Source organism: Andrena cerasifolii, chromosome 7 (genome assembly GCF_050908995.1).
Source record: "Andrena cerasifolii isolate SP2316 chromosome 7, iyAndCera1_principal, whole genome shotgun sequence".
NCBI lineage: Eukaryota > Metazoa > Arthropoda > Insecta > Hymenoptera > Andrenidae > Andrena > Andrena cerasifolii.
Window position 1 is genome coordinate 8,748,726 of NC_135124.1, and position 23,406 is coordinate 8,772,131.

General features: G+C 39.9%; 1 protein-coding gene across 1 annotated transcript in view; it reads left to right on the top strand.

The window, feature by feature from the left end:
* The window catches only part of LOC143371745 (terminal nucleotidyltransferase 5C), a 158,894-nt gene continuing 135,488 nt past the window's right edge, over nucleotides 1–23,406 (top strand). Inside the window, exon 1 of the mRNA XM_076817316.1 lies at nucleotides 1–662. Within this exon, the coding sequence (XP_076673431.1) occupies nucleotides 510–662 (153 nt within the window). The 5' untranslated portion in view covers nucleotides 1–509. The remainder of the gene's footprint in view (nucleotides 663–23,406) is intronic.

Genomic DNA, 23,406 nt, shown 5'->3' on the forward strand with positions numbered 1-23,406 from the left:
ACTTGAGTCGGGTGGGGCGACATCACGCCGGAACGGAGCAGCACGAGATTCTCGCAGTGTCGAATCCCGCCGGTTGTCCCGTCGTTCTTTTCGTAATCGTCGCCGAGCCGCTTCGATCGTCACCGCCACCGAACCGAAACGCAGGGCACCGCCGTGGTCGACACGCGCTCGCGTAATCGTTCCCCGAGTCCCGTCGCACTGTGCGCGAAACGGACGTTCCCCCTTCGACCCTTTCGGCTCCGCGATTCTCGCTGGTGTCCCCGACCACGTGACACACGTCCTAGCCGAGTAACGCTGAAGTGTGAGTTCCGGGATTTCTCGCCGCGACGACCGACGCACTTCCGGTGGAACAGGCTCGTTCTTGTTCAGAGTGAATCGATCGATCATCGCTATTTAACCGAGACGTCGCAAATACGCGTGCTTGCTCCGGTCCGCTACGATCCGACAGGGAACAGAGAGGGAAGGCCTGCGTTACGACGGATCAGCTATCGTCCGCGACACTGTCCACCATGGAGAAGGCGAATCTTAACGGGAACGCACCGCTACCGGAACAGGAGAGGAAGGTCGCGGTTCCGACGGGGGACGTGGCAAAGGACGAGCCGGCGTCGAGGAAGGAGGCGATCAGTACCGTCGATCCCGGCAGGGCTCTACCTCTGATGCAGGTAAGCTTACGTAACTCGAGTCGGCTCTGTGCCGCGAGAGTCGGTGTGTTGGCTCGTGTGCCGTGTGTCGCGTGTCCGCGATGCGCCGCCCTTACCCGCGATTCCGAGCTTGCGCCGATGCCGAGCGAGTCGTTAACCGCAGGGAAAAGGGCTCGGGAGCGGATCGAAAATTTCGAATACGCTGCACGCTCGATTGGCCCCACTGAGTGTCGCCGATTCATCGTGGCCGAGACTTTCGAACATTATACAATACTCCCAACTGCGTCTAGTGTGAATTTTCGGCGCTCGTGGGGAGCTAGATCGATGGCCGTTGTCGGCTCTGCTCGCGTGTGCGAGGTTACGTTCGTGGCATGCCGGTAAGACCGGGAACTGTCGCCTGGAAACCGGTAGATTGATACAGAGGAACACTTATTAAATTAGCGTAACGGGTGTCAGCCGCGATCCAGGCGTTTGCCAATCGCTGCTCTGGAATGCGTTAATGCTTTGGTTTGCGATATTGCACCGAAAGGTGCCGCCGGTCGCGCGGCATTTTTTCTCTCGGCGCGCGTATCGCCGGGGTTCGTTGCGTGTTTCATGGAGACGCGAATGTTAATCGTTCTGGCGACAACTGTAGTTGGCTAATCATTGCGAGGGTCGCGACAGTAAACGCGAGGCACGTTGCACCCCACCGTCGAGGTCGATAGGCGGCGTTCAATGGTCCCGCTAGACAAGGCTCTCGATTTCTATTCGACGCGAGTGGATGGGACGCTGCGGGTATTAGGGAATTATGAAGCGTGCTTCCTCTTCTTTATGGTTTTTAAATACTCGCCTCGCCGTTCCGTTACCTAACCTAACCCACGCAACGCCCGTTCCTCTCGATCGAATATATCGCTCGACGTGACGTCACTACGACCGTCTCGAAACTAAAGGATCACTTCCGGAGCAATGGCACGGGTATCGATTGGCCGACACGCCTGAGACAAGATGCGGATCGTGTAGGACGCGACATTGTTCTCTACCGATACCGTGCCGCAAGGGGCTTCGCTGCAAGCGATAATTATGTCTGCCAGCTGGACTTTTATGTCTGACGCCCGAGCAAATTACTGAGGGACGACCCGATAACGCGTGGACCGCATAGGAACGGTTATCGTAAAAGTGAGCATGTTTTTCTTTACAACTAGTATCGCGTGTTTATGACGTTACGAACCGTTCCCTTGATAATTCCAGCCATATACGTGACTGGCCAGACAAAGGAATTAATATCGGAGTTATATTACTCTCCTTTTGTTCTTCCATTGTGTCCTTTCTTTTTGTACGAATATTTTCGCGTGATGTTCCTTCTATCCGTCCATCGGAAGTCTTTCAATGTTATCGCTCCGCAAGGTTACGTACGTACGCGCGTGCGATCGAAGGTCGGATATTTCGTACGTGAGACCCGTGCAGGCTGTAATCAGATTTTCTGTCCGCGCTCTTATTCGTGCTACTCGGAAGCCGCGGATTTTTGTTCTCTCTCGCAGAGGCAGCCGACCTGGCGCTAAAAGGGTAAACTAAAGGCCTATTCACACGAGACAGTTTGATGGCTCGCAATTAGTACTTTGAACGTATTCACTCATTTCCAAGCTTCCACTATTTTTTTTAAATTAGCGCTGTCTCTGCCAATACATTTGCTGCCAATGATGCCCCAGTTGTGAACCACAAAAGCGTCCCGTGTGAAAAGTCCCTACTAGTCGCAGCATCGATGTCGAAATCACAATAATCAACGAGGGACATTTTTTTCTTGTTTCTCATCGACGTTGTCCGCGACGGATACAGCGCAAGTGTACGCGCACGAAAGTAACCTCCGAAATCGAAACGGATCGTGGAATAGTTATTATCTACACAATACACGATAACCTTTCCTCCGGAAAATCTACGAGTCGTGTTCTCGTTCTATGGGTCACGATCTATTCTTGAAGTTACTTGCTAGCGAAGATTCATTTTCTGAGGCGGCATCGCTGAAGCATTAAGGCTCCCCCATACCAACGCGAAAGGGTTGAAAATGGCAGGAGATAAGGATGGTTAAAATAATGGGCATGCTAATTCCTTTTCTCCCAAAATCTTGGGAGAATTGCGTTTCTTTTCTAAGGTCAACTTGAATTTTTTCCATATAATTTAACCTTAACCTAATTTCTTTTCTTCAAAATTTATATAAAATTTTGAGAGAAAATAAATTAGGTTAAGGTTAAATTATCTGCAAAAATTTCAACGTAACCCTATTTTCTCTCAGAATTTTATATAAATTTGGGAGAAAAGAAATTAGGTTAAGGTTAAATTATGTGCAAAAATTTCAAGTTCACTTTAGGGTAGAAAAGAAACGCAATTCTCCCAAACTTTGGGAGAAAAGAAATTAGGTTAAGGTTAAATTAGGTGCGAAAATTTCAAGTTGACCGTAAAATTGTAAATGTAAAGATATGGGAAGAGGTCCCATCGCGTTTCTTCGTATTTTCACCGTTTTGCAATTATTTCGTGCGACATTTATTTCGAGACATCGCGTACATATGAATATTTGCAAAGATATGGTCTTTTCCATACGAAACACTTCTGTGGTTCGCGACTGGCACATGTGATGTGTTCATCTGGCAGAGTTAACACTGCTTTGAAAAATATGGAAAAGCAGATTTTTTAATATACAAAATGATACCGGTCGTCAGTTACAAAAGTGTCTTGCGTGAAACGGCTCTAAGGCGTCACGGGTATCCGAGGTATGTTAGAGACCCTTCTTGAATCAGCCAAAGTTGTTTTCCCTAGACTGTCACGTAATTCTGTTTGTGCTCGTACGAGTTTACCTGTCAGACATCCTGCTTTGTTTACCTACAGCACAGATCGCGATCCCGATGTCCCTAGTGTCACGAATGTCAATCTAGGGTCGCTAACAGTCTCTTGCTTTGTTTTCGTTCCTTCTTTCGGACCACTGGGAAGGATGGCTTGTCAAAAATTTTATGAAATACGTAGGTGAGGGAAGTACATACCTTCGATAGTACGATTTGCAAATTTCTTTAAAGCCAATCATTAATTGACCGAATGTTTGTTAGAAAGTCTACATTTCGAGTAGGAAACACCACATTCTTAACAGATCTGAACAGATATTATTATGCATGAAAGGTAAAAATTATATCAAACATTTAAAGTAGTAGTACTTCATCATTTTTGTTGTAAAAGTAATTTAAACAGGGTTGCAACGGTGAAAACTATACTTGACATCTAAATACCGAACAAATTATTTCAAAGTAATTGATTACTTAAATTAATTGTTCTAAATAAAACAATGTATCAGCTTGAGCTTTGAACATAAAACAGAATATCGCGATGTGAGGTCACTAACAATAAGTAACATGTTTAAATTGTTAGAGAAATTATAATATTTACCAAAATGCTCAACGAGGCAGAAGTTTACTCGATTAGGAATTAGATAACCAAATAATTATTTGGTCAATTGATAGAAACAATTACTTCCATCGCACAAATAACTGAACGTAAGAATATTTAAAAAAAACACGTTACCGAATGAAATAATTTGTTCCTCTAAGTCACCTTTAAAACATTTGATACACATGACGCCCAGATCTGAGTTTCAATGGTCCATTATTTATTACGTTTCTGGAAAAGAAGGAATATGTACATATTATTTTTTATTGTTGTTTCTGTAAATCGTATTTGTGGAGGCATCAAACTCTGCAACGAAGTAATTCAGCACACGGAAGGCTGGTTTATTTCCGACTTTGAATTGAAAAACGATAACACGTAAATTACGCGAATCACTGCGATGAATACGTAATTGATGCATTGGTATTCAGTCAGTTTATTTTACTCGCGAATTGTTGCACGCAATATTCACAAAAATTAATTGCGTTTCCGCGATTCCCATTAAGAAATTAGGATACCTATAGGTAATCACCTACTTGCAAGAATATGGTCGAATAACAGACAGGGCATTTGGAATTCGTAGATTGAATAATAGGTACTGATTTACCTGTACATTCTAATCAGATATTTCCCCTGCCTAATCACGCGCATAATGGTTAATTAATCCTTGCCAAATGAAACGGCTGACTTTTTCTCGATGCGTTTCGAAAAACCGTTGCTGATCGCTCGAGCTCTAAAAGTATAATTAGAATCGTACTTACGAGCACATATTATTTATCCAGCGTATTTAAACAGCAGCTGCCAGCGCAAATGATTGCTCAACGAGCCGTACACCTTCTGTACCTACTTATCGACTTTTCATAACTTTCTCGCGTAATGCACTCAGGCGAAATTATTGTAATTCCTCTGTTACATTGGATTAATTAACTGAAACGATTATGTAATCGACTTGCTCTGGAAGAATTTTTCTTTCAATGTAGATAATCAACGGAAGCCCGGAGTGCTTAAGTCAGTCGAAATTTGAAAGTTACGTACATATAAATTGTGGAAACGAGTGTCAGACAAACGTACGTGGTCGTTTGCATATGGTAAAGTGACATGATACGTCCTGCACACGTGGCATTGATAACTATTCAACTTTTGTTAACTCGGCTGCTTGTTCGGCCACGTCAAATAGAGGAATAATTATCTAATTCAGAAAATTCGAGAATTACACTAACACCTTCGAAAACAAGATACGAATTTGTTCGACAAAAGTAGTACAATATAGACAGTAACTTTACACTGTAATCGTTCCTATAGAAAAGCGTCTTACAGAACTATAACTCCGTTTTTATTATTGGCATATCATAATTTCTCTTTAAAATTTTCGTTAATGGCCCCAAAAATGTTCAGTTCGAGGGGAACATGAAATACCGAAACAGATTATACTTTCATCGAAATAATTATAAATACATGAGTCATTCAAGTTTCCTAAAATGCAATCCTTATTTATTGTTCTGCTGGCGTTCAGTATGTTATATAATTTTATTACAGAATTTCGAGGTGAAGCATATTTATAGTTGCATCTAAGTCCGAAAATGCAAAAGTGTAAGACTCCCATACCTCTTTCTCTCTCTTTTAAACAGTCCTTGTAACACAGAAAGTCTAGCAACCTTCAAAAACATTTTTCTTAAATGTTCAAGCAAGATCAACTAACATATGATAAGGCTAAACTATCATCACTGTGCCCGCCTACTTACATTAAGATGACAAATGTAAATTCTATATGAAACATGAAAAAAAATCGTTCCCGGAATAACTTTCACTTTCCTGTCACTTTCGTTTTCATAAAATCAATTTCACTATCTTTCCCCTCGAATTAAGCAGTTTTGCTCTAATGAATTTCTTTAAAAATGAACCTACGTTTCTTTCGAATTTCACGGCAGCACCGTACCGTGCACCGTAACTTCCGTTACGCGATATCCCCACAGTGGCCCAGGTGTTGAGGTGGCAATAGCTGCTTGTCCCACCCTGCATAATCTAATCTTACACGTGGTTTAGATTAATCGTACCCGCAACAGTTTGTCTTCTGTGCATTAATTAACGTCACGTTGTCGCCGGGGGCAGCTTATAACTGACTGTAAATTGCTACACGCCAAATTATTCCGCGGGCAGTTGTTTAAAATCCAAAAGTTTGACGCACGAGCCACTGGCATTGCTTGCACCCGTTTAAAATTCGTCGTAAGTCCTGGACACCGGATATACGACAGACGCCTGGGATTCGCTTCTTCTGAGGCATTATACATTTAAATAGAACGCCCCAGTAAAAAGTGTCACTGTACTACCCAAACATCTTGCAGTGAAAGCTCCATCGGTATGTCTCGCCTGAAGAATAGGTGTAATTGCCAGCGTGCATACGGTAACGAGCGACTTTTACTCTGATTAACCCTTAAAGCCTCTTCACACGAGACATATTTTCAGATTGGTACTTTGAATGTACAATTAACTTGGCAGAGAGAGCTAAGTAGTTTTGAACAGAATAGATGAAGATAGAAACCGTGTGAATGCATTTGAAATACTAGTTGTGAAGTATATGCAGAAGTATTTCGTGTGGAATGGCTTTTAAATTGTGGATAGGGCGTTAATTTTAACTCAATATGGTGTACCTCGTACATGTGGTATAATATATTTGTATATTAAATTTTCTTATAATCTGACTTCCTTATTTGTACTCTAAGAAGTGATACTAATAAGTACTGACCAGTGGCTGTAGCTTATTGTTAGGATACATATGTACAGTGGTGGTCAAAAGAAAGTTTATGAGTCATATTTTTATATGTCTGCATATCTAACTTAATTCTAGGTTTCAAGTATTATTTTGGTATCACTATCCTATTCTAGCAACCCCTCTATCTGTGAGATATAAATTGAAAGATACAATTCTTCCCAATGGAACTGTTTTATTTTTGTTACTGTTCACAGTTTAACCCCTACTCGGTGGGCGAGGGTTGATACCTAGTGGTTTGACCTTTTCCTTCTTTAATGTAGATGGCTTGGAAGATGTTCATTTTTAACGTTGAACGAATCAGTTATCCGTTGAGAATATTGAAAGATGTAGAGGATTCGGGTGGGTGGTTTGTTAGGACTTGAAAGAATAGTGGAAGGATATCAATTGTACGGGCGTTGAAAGTATTTCGGAATTGTTTAGGTTGTCTTTTTGCTATATCTCTTCAAATGCTCGTTTTCTATACAAATCAAAGATTTCTATTGCAATTTATTATAAGTGAAAACAGAAGGGTGTTATTCGAGGCATTGAGGCAAAAACGGACTAACGCACATTTTTTGCGGAACTGAGTTAGTAGCAATAATGTATTCCAAAAGGCTGTACTAATCCTTCGCTGACACTCTGGGTGTGAGCCACCCATAAGCTGATTTTGACGCTCTGTACCTTCTATTTGTAAAATAAATATCTTTTCCCCAAAACCGACTAATAAACTATTTTTTTTCTCAAAATATTATATCTAAACAGCAACTCTGTAGATTTTTAGTTTCTAACGTTGAAATTTGTAAAAGTTACAATTCTTTAAAGATATTCCTCGTTTTTCTCGACATATGGTAATCTAGAATTTTTTCCATAAAAGCTGTGATAAAATTTCAATAAAAAAATCTATTAGAATACATTCTAGAGACCCTGAAAATGACCCATGATTTTTTGTATAACGATTGAATTCTTTAGATGAGAATGACAGTCATTCAAATACTGTTCTGGGTGTGAGCCATCCATGTATGTCAAAGTTGATTAAAAAAAGAGGTGTGTCAACGAAGGGCTGATCATATAAAATAGGAAAAATTAATTTTTTTTCAATGTCGGTTAGTCCGCTTTTGCTCTCAATGCCTCATTTACACTTGAGTGGAAAGTACTTCAACTCACTCTAGGTTGTGTTCCCTATAGTACTCTAATGCAGTCTCTTTCGCCAATTCTAATCTTCGTACGTTCTTCTCCCATACAAATCCTCTTTGCATTCAAGAAGAAACCGAGAGTAAGCATATGCACAGAGTCAATGAGATACGGAATAGAATTTTTCAAGTCGTTTCTTCTCTTCGATTTGGCAATTCCCTTTTTCTATCCAGTCCCAGTCCTGGCCTTTATGAAACATTCGTATCAAGAAGTAATCGAGACGTTGCGTCAGTGGTTCGATCGGCTTCATCGCCGCTACTTTGTTCTTGCGTTAAAGGCTTTTTAAACCGCCCACGTGCAGGCATTCTTCGATACAGTTGCCCGCCGACATCGATAACCGGACTGATCTTTAAATAGAATATAACGTTTTGTCACCGACATCGGGGGTCGGTGATCGTATGTGAAAGTAACGAGAATGAAGAAAAGGTTAAGCGAAAGGTAGAACCACTTTGGTCTACCTAAACGGCCGACTTGCCATTGCGAATTCAACGGGTTTTGAATGGAATTCGACATGATCAAGCACCATAATATCTTGGCATAATTCAGCGTCGCGCTTGGTCCAGCAATATCTCCAATCTTCATCCTTTTCCTCTCTTCCTTCTGCGCGTAAATGTAGGTGAAGACCAGGCTTCGATCGTTGGATGTAATTAGAAGTCGTATTTATCGTTATTGTGTTTTCTTCGACCGACGAATCTTAAATCCAACAAATAAGTCTTTTCATTATTTATACCTCTTTTTAACACCAAGAACTTTATTATTAAGGAATGTACCCCAGGAATCAGCATCCTTAATTATTTATTTAAGTCTGGGTTGCGCAATAACAACGTAACGAAATAAACCAGTTATGGATATACGACATATTACATATAATGCATTCATTTTAAGATTGTATTTGTAAGGGATTTTTACAAATTTTCCTCAAGAAGAGTTGCAAAGCTAAGTCTGTATGTCGTATTACGATGTCTGCAGTTTTTGTGATCTAGTGAACGATATTAATGTTATTATATAATGTGTTAAACGCTAAAGGAACTGCTTTCGAGTACAGTATGATTGCGAGATAATTTCTATTAGTTTTCAACTTTGTTAAATATTCGATATTAACAATTTTCTGCTTTATTTTCTGGCTTAACAAGTGGTACTCGCCGTAGACAAAGATTTATCTAGTTTATTACCAGTAGTTCGTAGAATATTTTAATTTCAGATGGAGTTTTGTAGGTTTGCTGGAGCTGTAGACGCGTTGATTCATTTATCAGACTTTCAAATCCCTATCATTTTTAAATATTCAATATTTTTCTAATAGAAGAATTTATTCAGTAAAATTCTCCTAGAATTTAGACACATTAGAAATAATCGCATGTTTTCCCACAGGATAAAACTTACAAAATTAAAAGATACATATTAAAATGTCTCAAGAATCGTATTACAAAGCAATTCATTCTCCATTCAATAAGTGAGTTAAAACCGTAGAGGCTGAATTTGGACAAAAAGAATTTTGGAAATTGTTAAATCTGTGCTGTCTGGTATAGCAATTCTCTGTAATAGGCATTACAATTAGAAAGGAGACTTCATACAAAAAAAACTGTATGAAAGAAAACTTTTCTTTGAAGCTTTCCCCTTTTTCAGAAAAAGGGAATGAATTTTGAACGAAGGCGTGGTTCCAGCATGCTCTGACTAAAATGCGACTGCAAATGCTTTATGCTCTTTCAAAGTCGATCTTTCTTTATTTTTTATTCGAGAACAGCTACTTGGATTTCGTAAAAACTTGCCTTCCTGCACTTTTCACGAGACAAAAATGATTTCGCAGTTTCGACTTATTTCCACACGAGCAATCCCTCTGTTCCCCTTCGTACCACCTTTTCGTCTCACTCTGTAGAGACCGAACAGAGTCCGTTTCCACTCGCTTGCAACGTTAATTAAGCCGCGCGACCCTCTGTTCGCCGCGAACCGAGCATAACGAAGATCGCCAGGGTGAAACGATTTGCTTATCCGCGCACTGTGACATCTCGCGAAACAACGATCTGCTTTCTAATTGTATCCTTTTAAGGGAAAGCGTGCGCACCAGCCGAACTCGCCGTTGCACGCTTGCTCTCGTGCTTCCAACGAGAGTCGTTGAGCAGGATATATGAAATAAAAAGAAGAAACTGTGAAAACAGAAGGAAACATAGGCAGATCAATCTCAGAGTACGTGCTAGTCAAATTCATCGTCCTGCTTGTTAATCCTAAAGCCATCTAAATCGTGTACCATGCCTTGCAAAGGTCTGAATGGCGACTATCCTGAGATCACCAGTCAAACGGTGTGTACAGCGATATCCCTGATAGTGCAAACTGCTGAATGGGTTCTTAGTCGCCTATTACAGGGCTGCACTTATTTGGGTACACGCCTACGCACCCTGGGGCCTTCAAGAACAGTAGTTGCAGAGACACAGTGTTGTAAAAGCAATGTGAAGGAAGTTGCATGGTAACGCCCCCGAGTGTCAATTCTCGGGTCGAGAACTCAGGCGTGTATTCAGCACAGTCTTTGTATATTAGTACCTACTTTAAGGACCTGGGGTGCATAGGAAGTGTAGCTGTATAACAGCTAACGAAGAACACATTTGGTAATGTGTCTAGCAGATATATCGTGACTAATCCGAGGCCGCCATAATTGGTGTGTATTATATACTACTAGCTTCACTACTCGGCTTTGCCCCAAATTTAGATTCTGATTTTATAAAAGAATTTTTTTTTAGTTCCTTTTTTGTGAAAATGGTCACATTCATCTGGATTAGTCAGCCACAATAAGCTGAGGCACATTTCGTGGTCCCAGAGTTTATCGTTTAAATGATTTTAGGCGACAGACAAACACACAAACATATAAAAGCTTTCTGCTTTATATATTAAGATGTCTATGACCACACTGTACTTGTTTAATCATACGTCTACTACTACCCCCTGTTCAAAATCTGTGCTGAATACATCCCTTGGGTTTTGACTCGGGGGTAGTCGCTCGAGGACGCTCCCAACTTCGCCCTCTGCTGCTTCTACGTACATGTATGTACCTACGTCGCTAGATTTCTACAAGGCACCGTAGATGATTAAGCGATCGTCGAAACTAAATTGAAATCGCGACTGGTGATCCTAACTTCTGTCGTCCCACATGGAATCAGTGTCACTTGGGTCGGATACGCGAAGACGTGGCGATGCCACTTGCGGTCGACGGTCAAAATAGAAACGCTCTCGGTCAAACGCACGAAGACAGAGTCCGCGGAATAGCGCCAGTTAAGGTCAGGATATTTGTGGACGTGGATGAAAGTGGTGCCAGTTGGTAATGGAGGCGAAGCGTTCCATTAGAACATCGGCGTCGGTCAATCATGAATTCGCGCGAATTTCGGTCGTCGAACGTATCTACGCCCTTCGGGATTGATTCCGGAGGCGATGAGCTCGGCTGATCAGCACGTACGTTTCGCTAGCTTTGAAATTCGTCTGCCCTCTTTTGCTTTACGTTTCAATTTTTTTGTTTCGTTTAATAAATTCTGTGGACCGATTTTAACGTATTACTTAATACACACGATCGATTATCTGGAATGTTTAAACGTTTCAGTATTATGTTTATAAGCTATAAATGACGGATTTGAGAAGTTCTTTAGGCCCGCGCTCTAGTTTCGCAATTCTTCTGTACTTTTTTTAAAATTTTTTTTACAGTTGTGTTTGGTTAATCAAAAGTCAACTATCCCGCACCCAGGTCAACTGAAAATTCAAATTTAAATTTTCGCCTATATAGTATGATTATATAATCATTTTTAGGAGAAAAGGGAACCCGCAGACATGAATATTTTTTCAAAACTTTTTTACAGTTGTGTTTGGTTAATCAATAGACAACTACCCCGCACCCAGGCCAACTGAAAATTTAAATTTTCCGCTCCACCCTACTACCCAAGCCGCATACTTCTTTGAAGCGTGTATTTTCGTAGCAACGCTGCCTTTTTGTACCGTCTTGAACTGGTTTCAAACTTGTGAACGCTTCGGAAGGTATAGGAATGTTAAAGATAGGATCGTAATTTATTTTTCATTAATTTGTTCCTTTCTGGCACGTGATCCATTATTCATTTATAACGTTTTTGCCTGGGCCATTTTGTTCCACTACGAGGGTAGCTTCTTGCAAGACAGATTCTAATTAACAAGAGTAGTTGTAACAAAATTTTTCACGAAATGCAATTATTTAAATATTGAAAGCCTACTATAATACTTGTAAGTGGTTTTGTTCGGCTGTAGGGAAACTAGTTTTTCTAACTACTATCACTCAGTCTTCCTAATTGCAGCAGCCTTCCTCTAACTCAAACTGAGACGACTTTTAAGTATCATTTTCCAAGTCAGACTGAATAGGTGACATCAATTGTTTTCCCCTGCTATTGTATTAAATAGAGATAATTAATTAAACGATAGTTGAACTTTGAGAAGAGTACGAGTGTATGGAACTTAAAACTAGTACGTTTCCGAGCGAATATTAATAGATAACTGACACGCTAAGGTAGTTAAGCAGAATTCAGAAGATCACGAGCAAGTTGCACATTATTCCGAAGAAAAGTTCGAGGATGCTTCGTCTTAGCTTCACGCTTCCGTATCGAAGTTCTTTAACGCGAAGTTCTCATGCATCGGGGCTCAATTAAAATCTAATCAATTACCAATTTTCTATCGAATGGTAATGAACGCGAGATTATCACGCTATAACGAAGCATGGTTCACGATCTTCCGCCGCATCTCGCACGTAAACAAAACGAAGGATCGACGCCGTCAAGCTGAGGAGAACAGCTTAACTTTTCCCTACGTGAATAATTTCGCGTTACGTAATTAATCACCGATCTGCGTGCCACGAATCACCGTTTCGTTTTATCGTCCGGTAGTGCGATAACTGCGTTAATCGTTCGTTGCAATTTTTATTCTGTCGGAAATGTCGCATCTGAAATTCAAATTTTGCGACTGTTATCTGCCCGTGTAACATTTTACTACCTTTACGGGCGTTTAAGAACCACGAAGGCAGACCGGATCCGAATGTGAGACCGTCGAAGTGTTAAGACTGTGGACATCAGTAACAGAAATGTACTGTGCAGAAAGTTACGAGGCAGAAAATCCATTTTGCAGAAGGACGATGCATTTTTTCTCCGCCACGCATTCCTGGCGCGCCGGGTTACAGGCGATGGAATCCTCTCGTAAATTGCCTTCTTCCGTATTGTCAGAGCCGCGCGGGGAAAGTTTTTCCAATCTCCGCGACGTCGAAGCTACCATGCAGGATCGCTGGATCCGATCGACGGTGTATCTCGCCGCGAAGGACGCGATAAATTTCTCGTCTGGCCGGAGAGCGTGGAAAAGAAGCGCCGATGCAGAACATGCAAAACTAGCACAATGGTTCCCAAACTTGCGGGCAATGATGGACAGCACGGGTAGGACCAGGAATTCGACTAGTCTTGCGTCGTACTTTTTCCTGCATTCCTGCAGGAACGTTAAGATTGTGTTCCCATTTGGGCCGTCGTTTTTTGAACGAGCGGTAGGATTTAAATTAAATAAGATTACGAGGCCGGGGAATTTTAAATCTGACTCACAAATTTTCTTGTGTTTTAACAGTCTGCAGAGAACTTTTTATCTTATCTCGTGTGCTTGTAAAGGTAGGTGTTTGGTGTTGTCTGCAGCGAGTTATAAAATTGTTTCTCCGTGAGTTCTAGGATTGAAGTTGTATTCAACTGATATGGGCAAATACGAGAAATCTTTTTAGCAATTTAGATAAGCGTCGTTGGCATCGTTACTAGAATAAAAATATGAAAAATGTAATGTGACAAATTGGCAGCTGTGTAAGGAAAATATTCTTTTTCATAATGTTTTTGCTTTCTGGAGGACGAGAGACGAAACTATTTATTATGGGCGTAGCGCTAGTTTACATATTGTGATACCGTTTTTAACTTGCAAACTTAGTAGCTTCAAATCGTCCACTTCGAAATTTCAAATCTCTGTAACTTTGTTATTTCGTTAAATTTTTTTATGAATTTTTAGGAACACGTTTTCGACGTGTGAAGTTTTAAGAAAATGTGATTAAAAGAATCAATTTTTTTAATCATCCAAACGGGAACACCACCTTAATTTTCGCAATATTATTATTATTATTATTAAGCGTCTTTATTGCGCGAAGATATAAAGGAGGAATAAAGAAAGAATTGGAAAAAAAGAAATAGCGCAAAGGTGAAGTTCAGTCGTAATACTGTTTTGCAACCTAACCTTACATACTTAAAACAAAGACTTAACCTAAGCCTAAATTTACTACTAACAGTAACGGTAAAGAAATAGCCTTTATGATCCTTTCACTTGAAACAGTACCTTCTCATGTTCGTTTCAGTGAACAATCGCGTGATGAGAACATGTGTATTCAGGATTGATAAAAGTTTGCGGCATTTCACGATTGGATGAAACGAAGATTTGAGCAAAACTTTGGGTGTATTTTATAGCGTCGATGCGAATGGGAGAAAAATCTGAAGTCGCCGTAAAAAGGAAAGATTCTCTGGATTATTGATGTTAAAGCAGTACGAATATCAAGAAGTCGAAGTTAACTAAACGGGCATCTGCGTAGAATGGGAGTATCTTATTCAAGGAGAACGCGCATTGTTCTGTTGTATTCTGCACACAGGTCAATATTTCCACATCAACGTGATATGCGAATTAGAAAACGCTGTGTTAATCGGGGTGTGCAAAACAAACAGAGAATTCTCATATTTCGCGATGCATCGCGATGTTTATCGGGCAGAGTGAAGAAGGAACGGTTTCTCGCGTGAGAAAATGTTTTATTATTTGTAGCGTTGGAAGGGCCGAGTAACACTTTCCATGGCTGCTGTGTCTGCTCTGCCCAGTCCTGATGCTGCAGACATGGGGCAATGACCCATTGATCCCACGGGAGGCTCCTCCGCACTGATGTAACTAGAGCACAGGATAGGTTGTATCGAGTTGTACCTTGTACCTACGTCTAAGCAAACTTATAGAGAATTATTCCCATTGTTTGTAAGAATAATGAGAACACTAATATTAAGATGAACGTGGATAGCGATAGTAACAATATAAAGTATGACAGATCAGATAATAAAAGAAAAAGAGTGTATTATTATCGTGAAATTTCTGTTAGATGGTGTAAAATAGAGGTTTAGAACAACGAACAAATTATATTGACTAATAACTGATTTTTTAAACAATTGATTCGTGTATAAAATTGTATAAAATTTTTTTTGGAAACTAATGGAGATGGGAAAAATTATTAAATACAAAAAATACTTGGTTTTTAATAAGCAGTAATTTGACTTAAATAAATATTCAACACGTCATAGGTGGCATCACTATAGAATGTTATGTTTGTATGTTTTTGATAAATATCTAATGGTAAGGCGATTTTGGTACAGGGTTACATCCATTTCTTATGGTGGAGAAGAATATGAAATTTTGTTCTAATTGGACTAAGGAATGAGCTTGCAATTTATAGGGTAGCAACTATATTGCAAGACAGTTTTATCGATCAGGTGGTCGCGCGTACAAATGGTACAGAGGGGTTTGTATTTGCGGGACTACTCGCAGATAAATGCTATGCAAAGAAGTTTCATAATCTGTTTGTAAAATTACAGATCTTACTAATAAAGTGCTTTTAGTAAAGATTACGTAGCCTTCGATTGGAGAGTGTTAAATAGTACAACACCGCAGATAAAGGTACAAACACAAATTAATACTGTATAGTATAATTTCTAGGATTTTAAAACCATTAAGCAACCTGAATAATTTCAATATATATAATTGTATTTTATTATAATCATTGAGAACACTAGAAGTATACCTAGCTTTTATAAACTTTCGCAAGAAATAAAGCCGATTGTAATTGTTGGTCCGCATTTTTAATGAAAAAAGTATGGAAGAACTTATTTAATCATCAGAAATTTCATTATGCTTGCTGAGGTGTTAATGGAAAAGGTTAACGAAAGTAAATTATACTAATGGAAATGAAACAGTTGCTACCTATTTCCCTTTAAAAAACGAATTTAAATGGAGTATAAAACTGTTTTGTAAAAATGAAATGTCACGGTCTGTTATAGGTTTTTATAGAAAATTATTTAGTGATGAAACTACGTAAAAGTTTAATAAAGTAGATACGAATGCTTCATAAGAATCATAAATTAATCATGTCTTTACAACACTTCCTTACTCTTCCAACTCAAATTAACAAATTAACATTCAACGAATTATAATATTTACAAAATATTTACAATCTTCCTACATGATTTTGTGACCACTAATTAATACTTGCAAGAAACCGATGTAAAGGTTCGTTGCGTGCTGAAGTGTAACGAGCAAGTAGACTCGCTGGGAATTAGATAATAATTGGTTTACTTACCCAGTGAAACACATTGCAGCTGGTCATTTGATATCCTGGAAGCGCGTCCCGTACAGTTAATAATAACCGGGTGAAAGCGCAAGATATTAATTACACCGGCGCGATTTTTAAACATTTGAGGCCTCGACGTCTTTGTGCGGTTTTGCCTTCTCGTAACGCGCTGGAAAGTATTATTTATCTTATTGCGCGGAAGTAATGTTGCAACTAGGAACTGTCCTGTGTTTCGAGTACGGTGGAATCTCTAAAGGAAAAAATCATTGTAATTTAATTTCGCCCAATTTCAGAGTTCCAAATTACGATTGTCAGATATTTCAGTTTCCTTTTCGTCGTTGCAAAAAAAAATTAAATGCCTCAATCTCTTCTTTCCCGAATATCTCATAAGGGGAATAGCCAAGAATTTCATGCGCTCGCGTGACGACCCAGGGAAATACATATACAGGGTGTTCGACTACTGATGGTCATCCAAAAAATAAAATAATTTTTTATTTATTCTTGCATAAGGACAAAATTTGCTCAACACTGCTGTAATTACAGAAAACATTATATATTTATTACACATTGAGTACTTTTCACTGGTTTCAATTTAAAGCAGCAAATAAAGTAAAATTTGTCAGAGTTCTCCAATAAATTTGCAGGTGTTCCAACACTTATGAACGTAGATGTACGTACGTAATCCAGAGTAATGGTGCCTGTTGTCAGCGCCAACAGTTCGCTTTAATGTATGCCACGTGCGATTTCGTTTAAATAACAGCTGTGCCATTCTAAACGTTTTCGAGCGCCCGTGACGTTCGCGATGATAGCCATTTTTTTTAATCAGTATCCAGGAAATAAATTGGCGTGAGACTAGCCCAATGAACCGGCTTCGTCAGGGTCGATGACGAAAAGGTATCGTTGTTCCATGGTGAAGTGGGAATCTATTTTGTTTTCAAGGCGTTTGACAAATGCAACGAAGGGAATTAAAGGGAAGTGTTAAAGACTCGTCGATTTCATCGAGCAACGCTGTGTAACCCGACCAGACGTTTAAACAATCGAATTGGAAAGGTAGGATGGCACAGGTGTGAATCGAGCACCTTCGGTTTCGATTATTGGCAAACTAGCTTCAGTTCCAACGCACCTGTCCAGTGTGTTGCTTTGGTAAGCCTCACCTTTTCTCCCCGTTTTTACCTCACTTTCTGTACAGCGTGTACCATAATACTCGAACAGGCTCACAGGCATTGAAAATGTGATAAAGCCTGGTTGAGTGGTTTTCGTTGCTCTGCCTTCTAATGTCACATTTCTTTCTAGACAGTATGCGGGGACCTACAAAGTTATAGGATTTTGAAACGTTCTTTGTGTTGTAGTCGAGTCGTCAGACTTCTTTATAGTACATACCTTTGGCAGAAATCTAGTTAAGGTTGGTTGAATGGCTCGAAGGAATGGAAAAGTGTATCGGAAAAATGGACACTATTTTAGAAAGGCATAAATAAATATGTGTGTCGAAATCTTGAAACCTTTTTGGATGTGGAAATACTCTCTAAATAACTGTTTTGCAAATTTGAAATTAACATGTCTCTCGGACTAATAATTCTTTCTTAGAGACGTTTATTGTATAAAAAATATGGAATGGAAGGTGAAAGTATTCAAAACTAATTCACATCCTCAAAGCAATTTAGGATTGTCAATTTTTTTTCGTACATCTATTCGTTTTGACGATGTGTCCCGTGCAAATGGAACAACCTGTACATGGCGTTCAGTCAGAGGGACGATAAATCACATAATCGTGTGCTTATGGCTTAGCAAGAAGGAAAAGAAGTTGGAATCCCTCTACTGGTGTGTATAGACGTGCAGTGGCATTCTGCCGATGAATAATTAAGTAGATGTAAGATTGACGAATTAAATATTTGATAATGTCAGATGGTTGTGGGGAAAAGACAAATAGTTTGGTTCGTGTAGTTACTTTCGGAAGGAAAATGTGACAATAATAGTCTAATTTTCCAAATTTATCGAGATCATCTAAGAAATTTTCAAAGGATGACGTTCCATTGGCTGACACACGATTTTCATAAATTAACAAGGTATTAAATATATTATGTATAATAAATATGCCACTAAAAATAATTGAAATTCCCATATTAGTAGAAAATACATTAGAAATTTCAATAAAATACAGTGCCTATTTCTTAAGCTTCAAGCTTTTATAGTAGACTTTGATTTTTGTCGAAAACAAAGCACCAAATCAAAAATTGTTATTCTCTATTTTTTACTTATTTTTCCACGAAGAAAAATAGAAACATCAAGATGTAATATAAAAGCTTATTCTAAGATGTAAATTAATGAAATCACATTATCAGTCAAAATTCATCCTGTCAATTGCCTAACAAATTTGTCATCCACTGTTTAAATAATTATTTATTATTTTAGAAGTAATCGTTACAGGGAATTGTTTCTATTCTCCTTTTATACGCTCCTCCGTCGAATTCATCTTTCTGCTAATAAATCAATATTATTACACAAGCACGACAGAGGTGTTTGATTTTCGCGCTGTATTATTGCCGTGCACTGCCATTGTGGATCAAGGTTCCGACAACGAATCAAACGTTCCATAACACCGATTTGCCATATCAGGCCAGGTAGACTCGTCAAAAATTTACACTCGCAATTAGTCTAGAGTCAGGGACATAGGTATTTCCTGGTGCCGCTTGTGACCCTTTTACGCGGTGAGAAAAATCGACGATGCCTTAGAGTCTGTCATTTAATTGTTCGACACACTTGGCGAACAAGGTGACAGAGTGAAAACTCGAAGAAATGAAGTTACATTGCTTCCAAGAGTGAAAACGTTGCAGTGCATCGGGTATTAATGAATATGACTTTTCCACACGAGACACCTTTACGGTAGCGATTAGAATTCTTTATATATTAACATGAAAGATACAGCCCTATTTTAAGGAAGATACGAAATTCATGAAAATACTAAAAATACTAATTATCAAACAGGAAACTTTGGGGTCAATTTGGACCCAACTTTTACGTATATATATACAGCTATTCTTTTTACATATGTAATGGGCTTAACAGCGCCAAGTATCAAACGCATGGCGTTATTACCTCGTTACGAGTTGTTCATCACGTTCGTAGAAACAGCGTTGCAGATGTTACTGGACGTTGACACAGTACACGGGTCACAGACGTAGATGCTTTTTAGGATTAAATACTATCTCGGATAAAAAGCGATTGGATCGGGAGTCTCGTAAGAGTAGAAAGGTTCCAGGAAACCAAAGTTTCATGTTTGAAAAGGGAATCAGAGATATACATAGCGTGTTCCATAAATCACGTGTCATCATCATTACGGCTTGCCGAGCTCTTCGCCATCTGGAAATTGATTACCCGTTTCGCGTAAAATCCGTAATATAAATTCGTGTCGTATGGCATCTATCATCGCGCTGCCTCTAAGTATTAATAAATTTTCATTTCTCGGTGAAATCGCTTCGACAGTAGCAGATACTCTTTGGTTTTTGTACACACGTCGCGAGGCTCAATACAAACAGTAATTTTCTGGCAGCACTGCTCCTTACACTATTTATCATTTCAATAGTCTTCTGGATAATAAACACCTGATTTGTATGAGACACGGGCGCCGATAAATTATTGCCTTTCAACACACGTTTAATTTATAATGAATTACAATCGAGTGGAAGAAATCAATGAGTGAATGGAATAAATAAGCTATTATGGAAGAGAAGCGAACATTTTTAGGAAGTAAACAAGCGAACAAGCGCGGGGATCATATTATCAGAGAGATAGAATGTAAAATACTACCAGAAATTGATGAGAATTGACTTCAGTCGATTAATCAAACCCGTGTAATCTGCGGCGAAGTCAATAGTAATCGCATTATCGTGAGCTTATCGCGTCGGACTGAAATGAAACCCATTTAATCATGACCAGTGAAGCAAAGGTCGCCTGTATCTGAACAATAAAAGTTGAAGGTATTTTAAAATCTGCAAATATGTATGTAATATGAGGTTGAGCATCTGCTCACACCAAATGTATTCATCTCGAGTCCTCCTGTTTTCTTCGCAACTCGGTTTTCTTGTCGTCCATAAGCATCAATGGAAATTACATAATTTTTAATCTATCATCTTCTGAAATTACGCCTTTTAACAAGAAAGTTAAGAGATGAGTCAACTGTTCGTTATGTGAGGACGTTTTAATGAAGTTTGTTTGCTATTGAAATAAATTAGCATAATGACGTTGTTATCGAATGTGGGATTCGTATAGCATATTAAGGGTTTAAAGTTAGGAATTCATTCATCAATAGTTTGAATTTGAAGAATTTCTCAAAAATGGTAAGCCCTATCGAAATTTTGTTGAAATAATATTAAAAGAGCATTCAATTTTCTACAATTACTGTATACATAATTTTTTCGTGTTTCCAACCATTTTTTAGATAACAGCGGTTGAATATAGAGGGGTCCGCACTTCGCGCGCCCTACCTGTACGGCGCGATGTACTGTCTACGCAGTGCAGACCTCTCTATATTCAACCGCTGTTATCTAAAAAATGGTTGGAAATCCGAAAAAATGATATATACAGTAATTGTAGAAAATTGAATGCTCTTTTAATATTATTTGAACAAAAATTCGATAGGGCTTACCATTTTTGAGAAATTCTTTAAATTCAAACTATTGATGAATTCTAACCTTTAAGGGGCCTGGTCGGCACCCTTTCCTGTTGTCCGATTGCAATGATCTTTTTCAGGGACTACTTTTTTTATGAAATCGAACCATATTAGGGTGCGAGAGCAAAAGAAATCGCGGGTTGAAAATAAGGGCCACCCTAGTGCTGCAGCCTAAAAGGTGCCACCGTGGTCCCTCACAATTACTGGAGGAACGGTGACAGAGCCTATGTATCTGACCCAATAAATCGTTCTGGTCACGTAGGAAAGTTAAACGGTCGAGCGAAGCGCAGCGACCGTTACACGCCTGGAGGCTCTCGGCGTCGAAATACCATGCAGAAAATTCCACGTCCCTTTCATCCAGCTTCCAATCATCCTCGGCGATAGGTGGACGCTCGGGCATGCGCCGCGTAAAAGTGGACGCAAGAAAGTGCCCGTCGTCCTGGCGAGGCGCGCAGCGTTTTCTTCTCTCCGCGTTACGCAACCGACAGCGCGGAGCACAGGTTAATCTAGCATCGGAGATAATACGGCGGCGATATCGAATTCACGCTACGTAAATCTACGTAGGAGGCGGACGCGGCGAATGTGTAACGCGCCGCTGGGACCGATCCGGGGGCCTCACCCGGCTGCCAATTTCCAAGCTGCTGGATTCATCACTCTCCCGCGTGTTACGGCGTGTACGGAATCGTGAAAGGCCGTGCGGATCGGGTTGGGTAATCGCAGACGATTTTTTTCCGCGCCGCGAGTTTCGAAACAGGCAACCGCCACGGGGCGAGCACAGACGAAGCTGATAAAAAAAAATGCCCCGCGACAGCTCTTTCGCGATTCTTTTCGCAGCTCGAGCTGCCTGATAGGACTGCTCGAGTATAGTGCCTTGATGTTTTGAAAGCAGCCAGGGGCAAAGTTGGTGCCGCCATTGAGTGTCGCTGCTCAAGTGGAGACCTCGGAGATGAGTTTGTCATACTTTCGGATATTGGGACTTTTAGGCTCTGGGGTGTGTAGATATGTGACTGAAGGAGTACATCTTTATAATAAGTGTCTTTTACGTTCAGAAATATCGCTGGAATATGAATATCCACTTGAGTAGGTCGAGTGTTCTGCATCTTGCAGAGATCTGGTGATGTAATAGCACGAGAAGGGGATAAAGTCGGTAGCATCGTTGAGTGTTTTCTGTGGAGTTTAAACCTTAACGACGAATATCGGGTATTTTGAGGGTATTAGGACTTTAACACATTCCGCACGACCATTTCTGAAGGTGTAGAGCAGGTTGTATCGGTTTGTGCTATATGACATCAGCCGTGCTGAATGTGTTAAGGGAGGATCCCACCCTGAAGCCACTAAGAAAAGACAAAGTTAGGGATTTCTTTGTTAGTGTAAATTAAAATATAGGGTTTGGATTTTTTATATAGCTTTGAAGCACCATTTATTTTGCTAGAATAAATTTTTTTATGAAAAATTGTACAAAATTGCAGCGGACAAAATGGCTTCCCGGAGAACTGCAAAAATTATTTGTTGTATTTCCTTCTCAGATGATCCAGTCGTTCCCGGGAGTGTGGGCCAGTCTTTTAGCAGTCCTCGGTGAAGCCATTTTGTACAATTTTTCAAAAAAAAAAAATTTTCTAGCAAAATGAAGGTTGCTTTAAAACTATATAAAAAATCCAAGCCCTAGATTTTTATTTATACGAACAAAAAATCCCTAACTTTGTCTTTTGTTAGTGGCTTTAGGGTGAGGTCCGCCCTTAAGGCTCTGGGGCGTGTAGGGATGTGATCAAATAAGTGCCCTGTAATAGGTGACGAAGATTTGATAATTTGTACCCTCAGATCGCTTGATTATGTTCCAGGATTTTATTATCTCTTTGAGATATATATTCTTCTGTAAAAATGCGAATCCACGATGAGATTTTACATGAGACTTTTGTAGCATGAGAGAAAAATCTGAGCAAAACCTAAATATAAATAATGAAAATATAGGAATAGTAATAACGGAGATTCAAGTCTCGCGTGAGGCACAATATTTTTGTCTCGTCGTGGATTTGCACCTTATCCTGTTCCTTGCAATTGTTGCCATTAATTTACAGACAATCGATTAATTCCTCTCCCATTAATTCACTCTGCCGTGGAAGCGATTACGAGCCACTCATGCCGCGAGACTTTTGGTTACCCTTTTGGCGACGCGGGGAGAAGGTGTAATTAGCCACTTGAACAGGTTTCATGTGCCTTTTTTTCCCACCACTCCTTTTATTTTCACGGGGTGGTGCGACCTCAGTGATTGTGGCTGGAAATTGGTGTTGCCGCGTATTGTGATACTTTTTGTCTGGCAGACCTTTGGATCTGTCCACCGTGGCCAGAGAAAAAGAGAGAGACACGGGTGGGGGGCAGA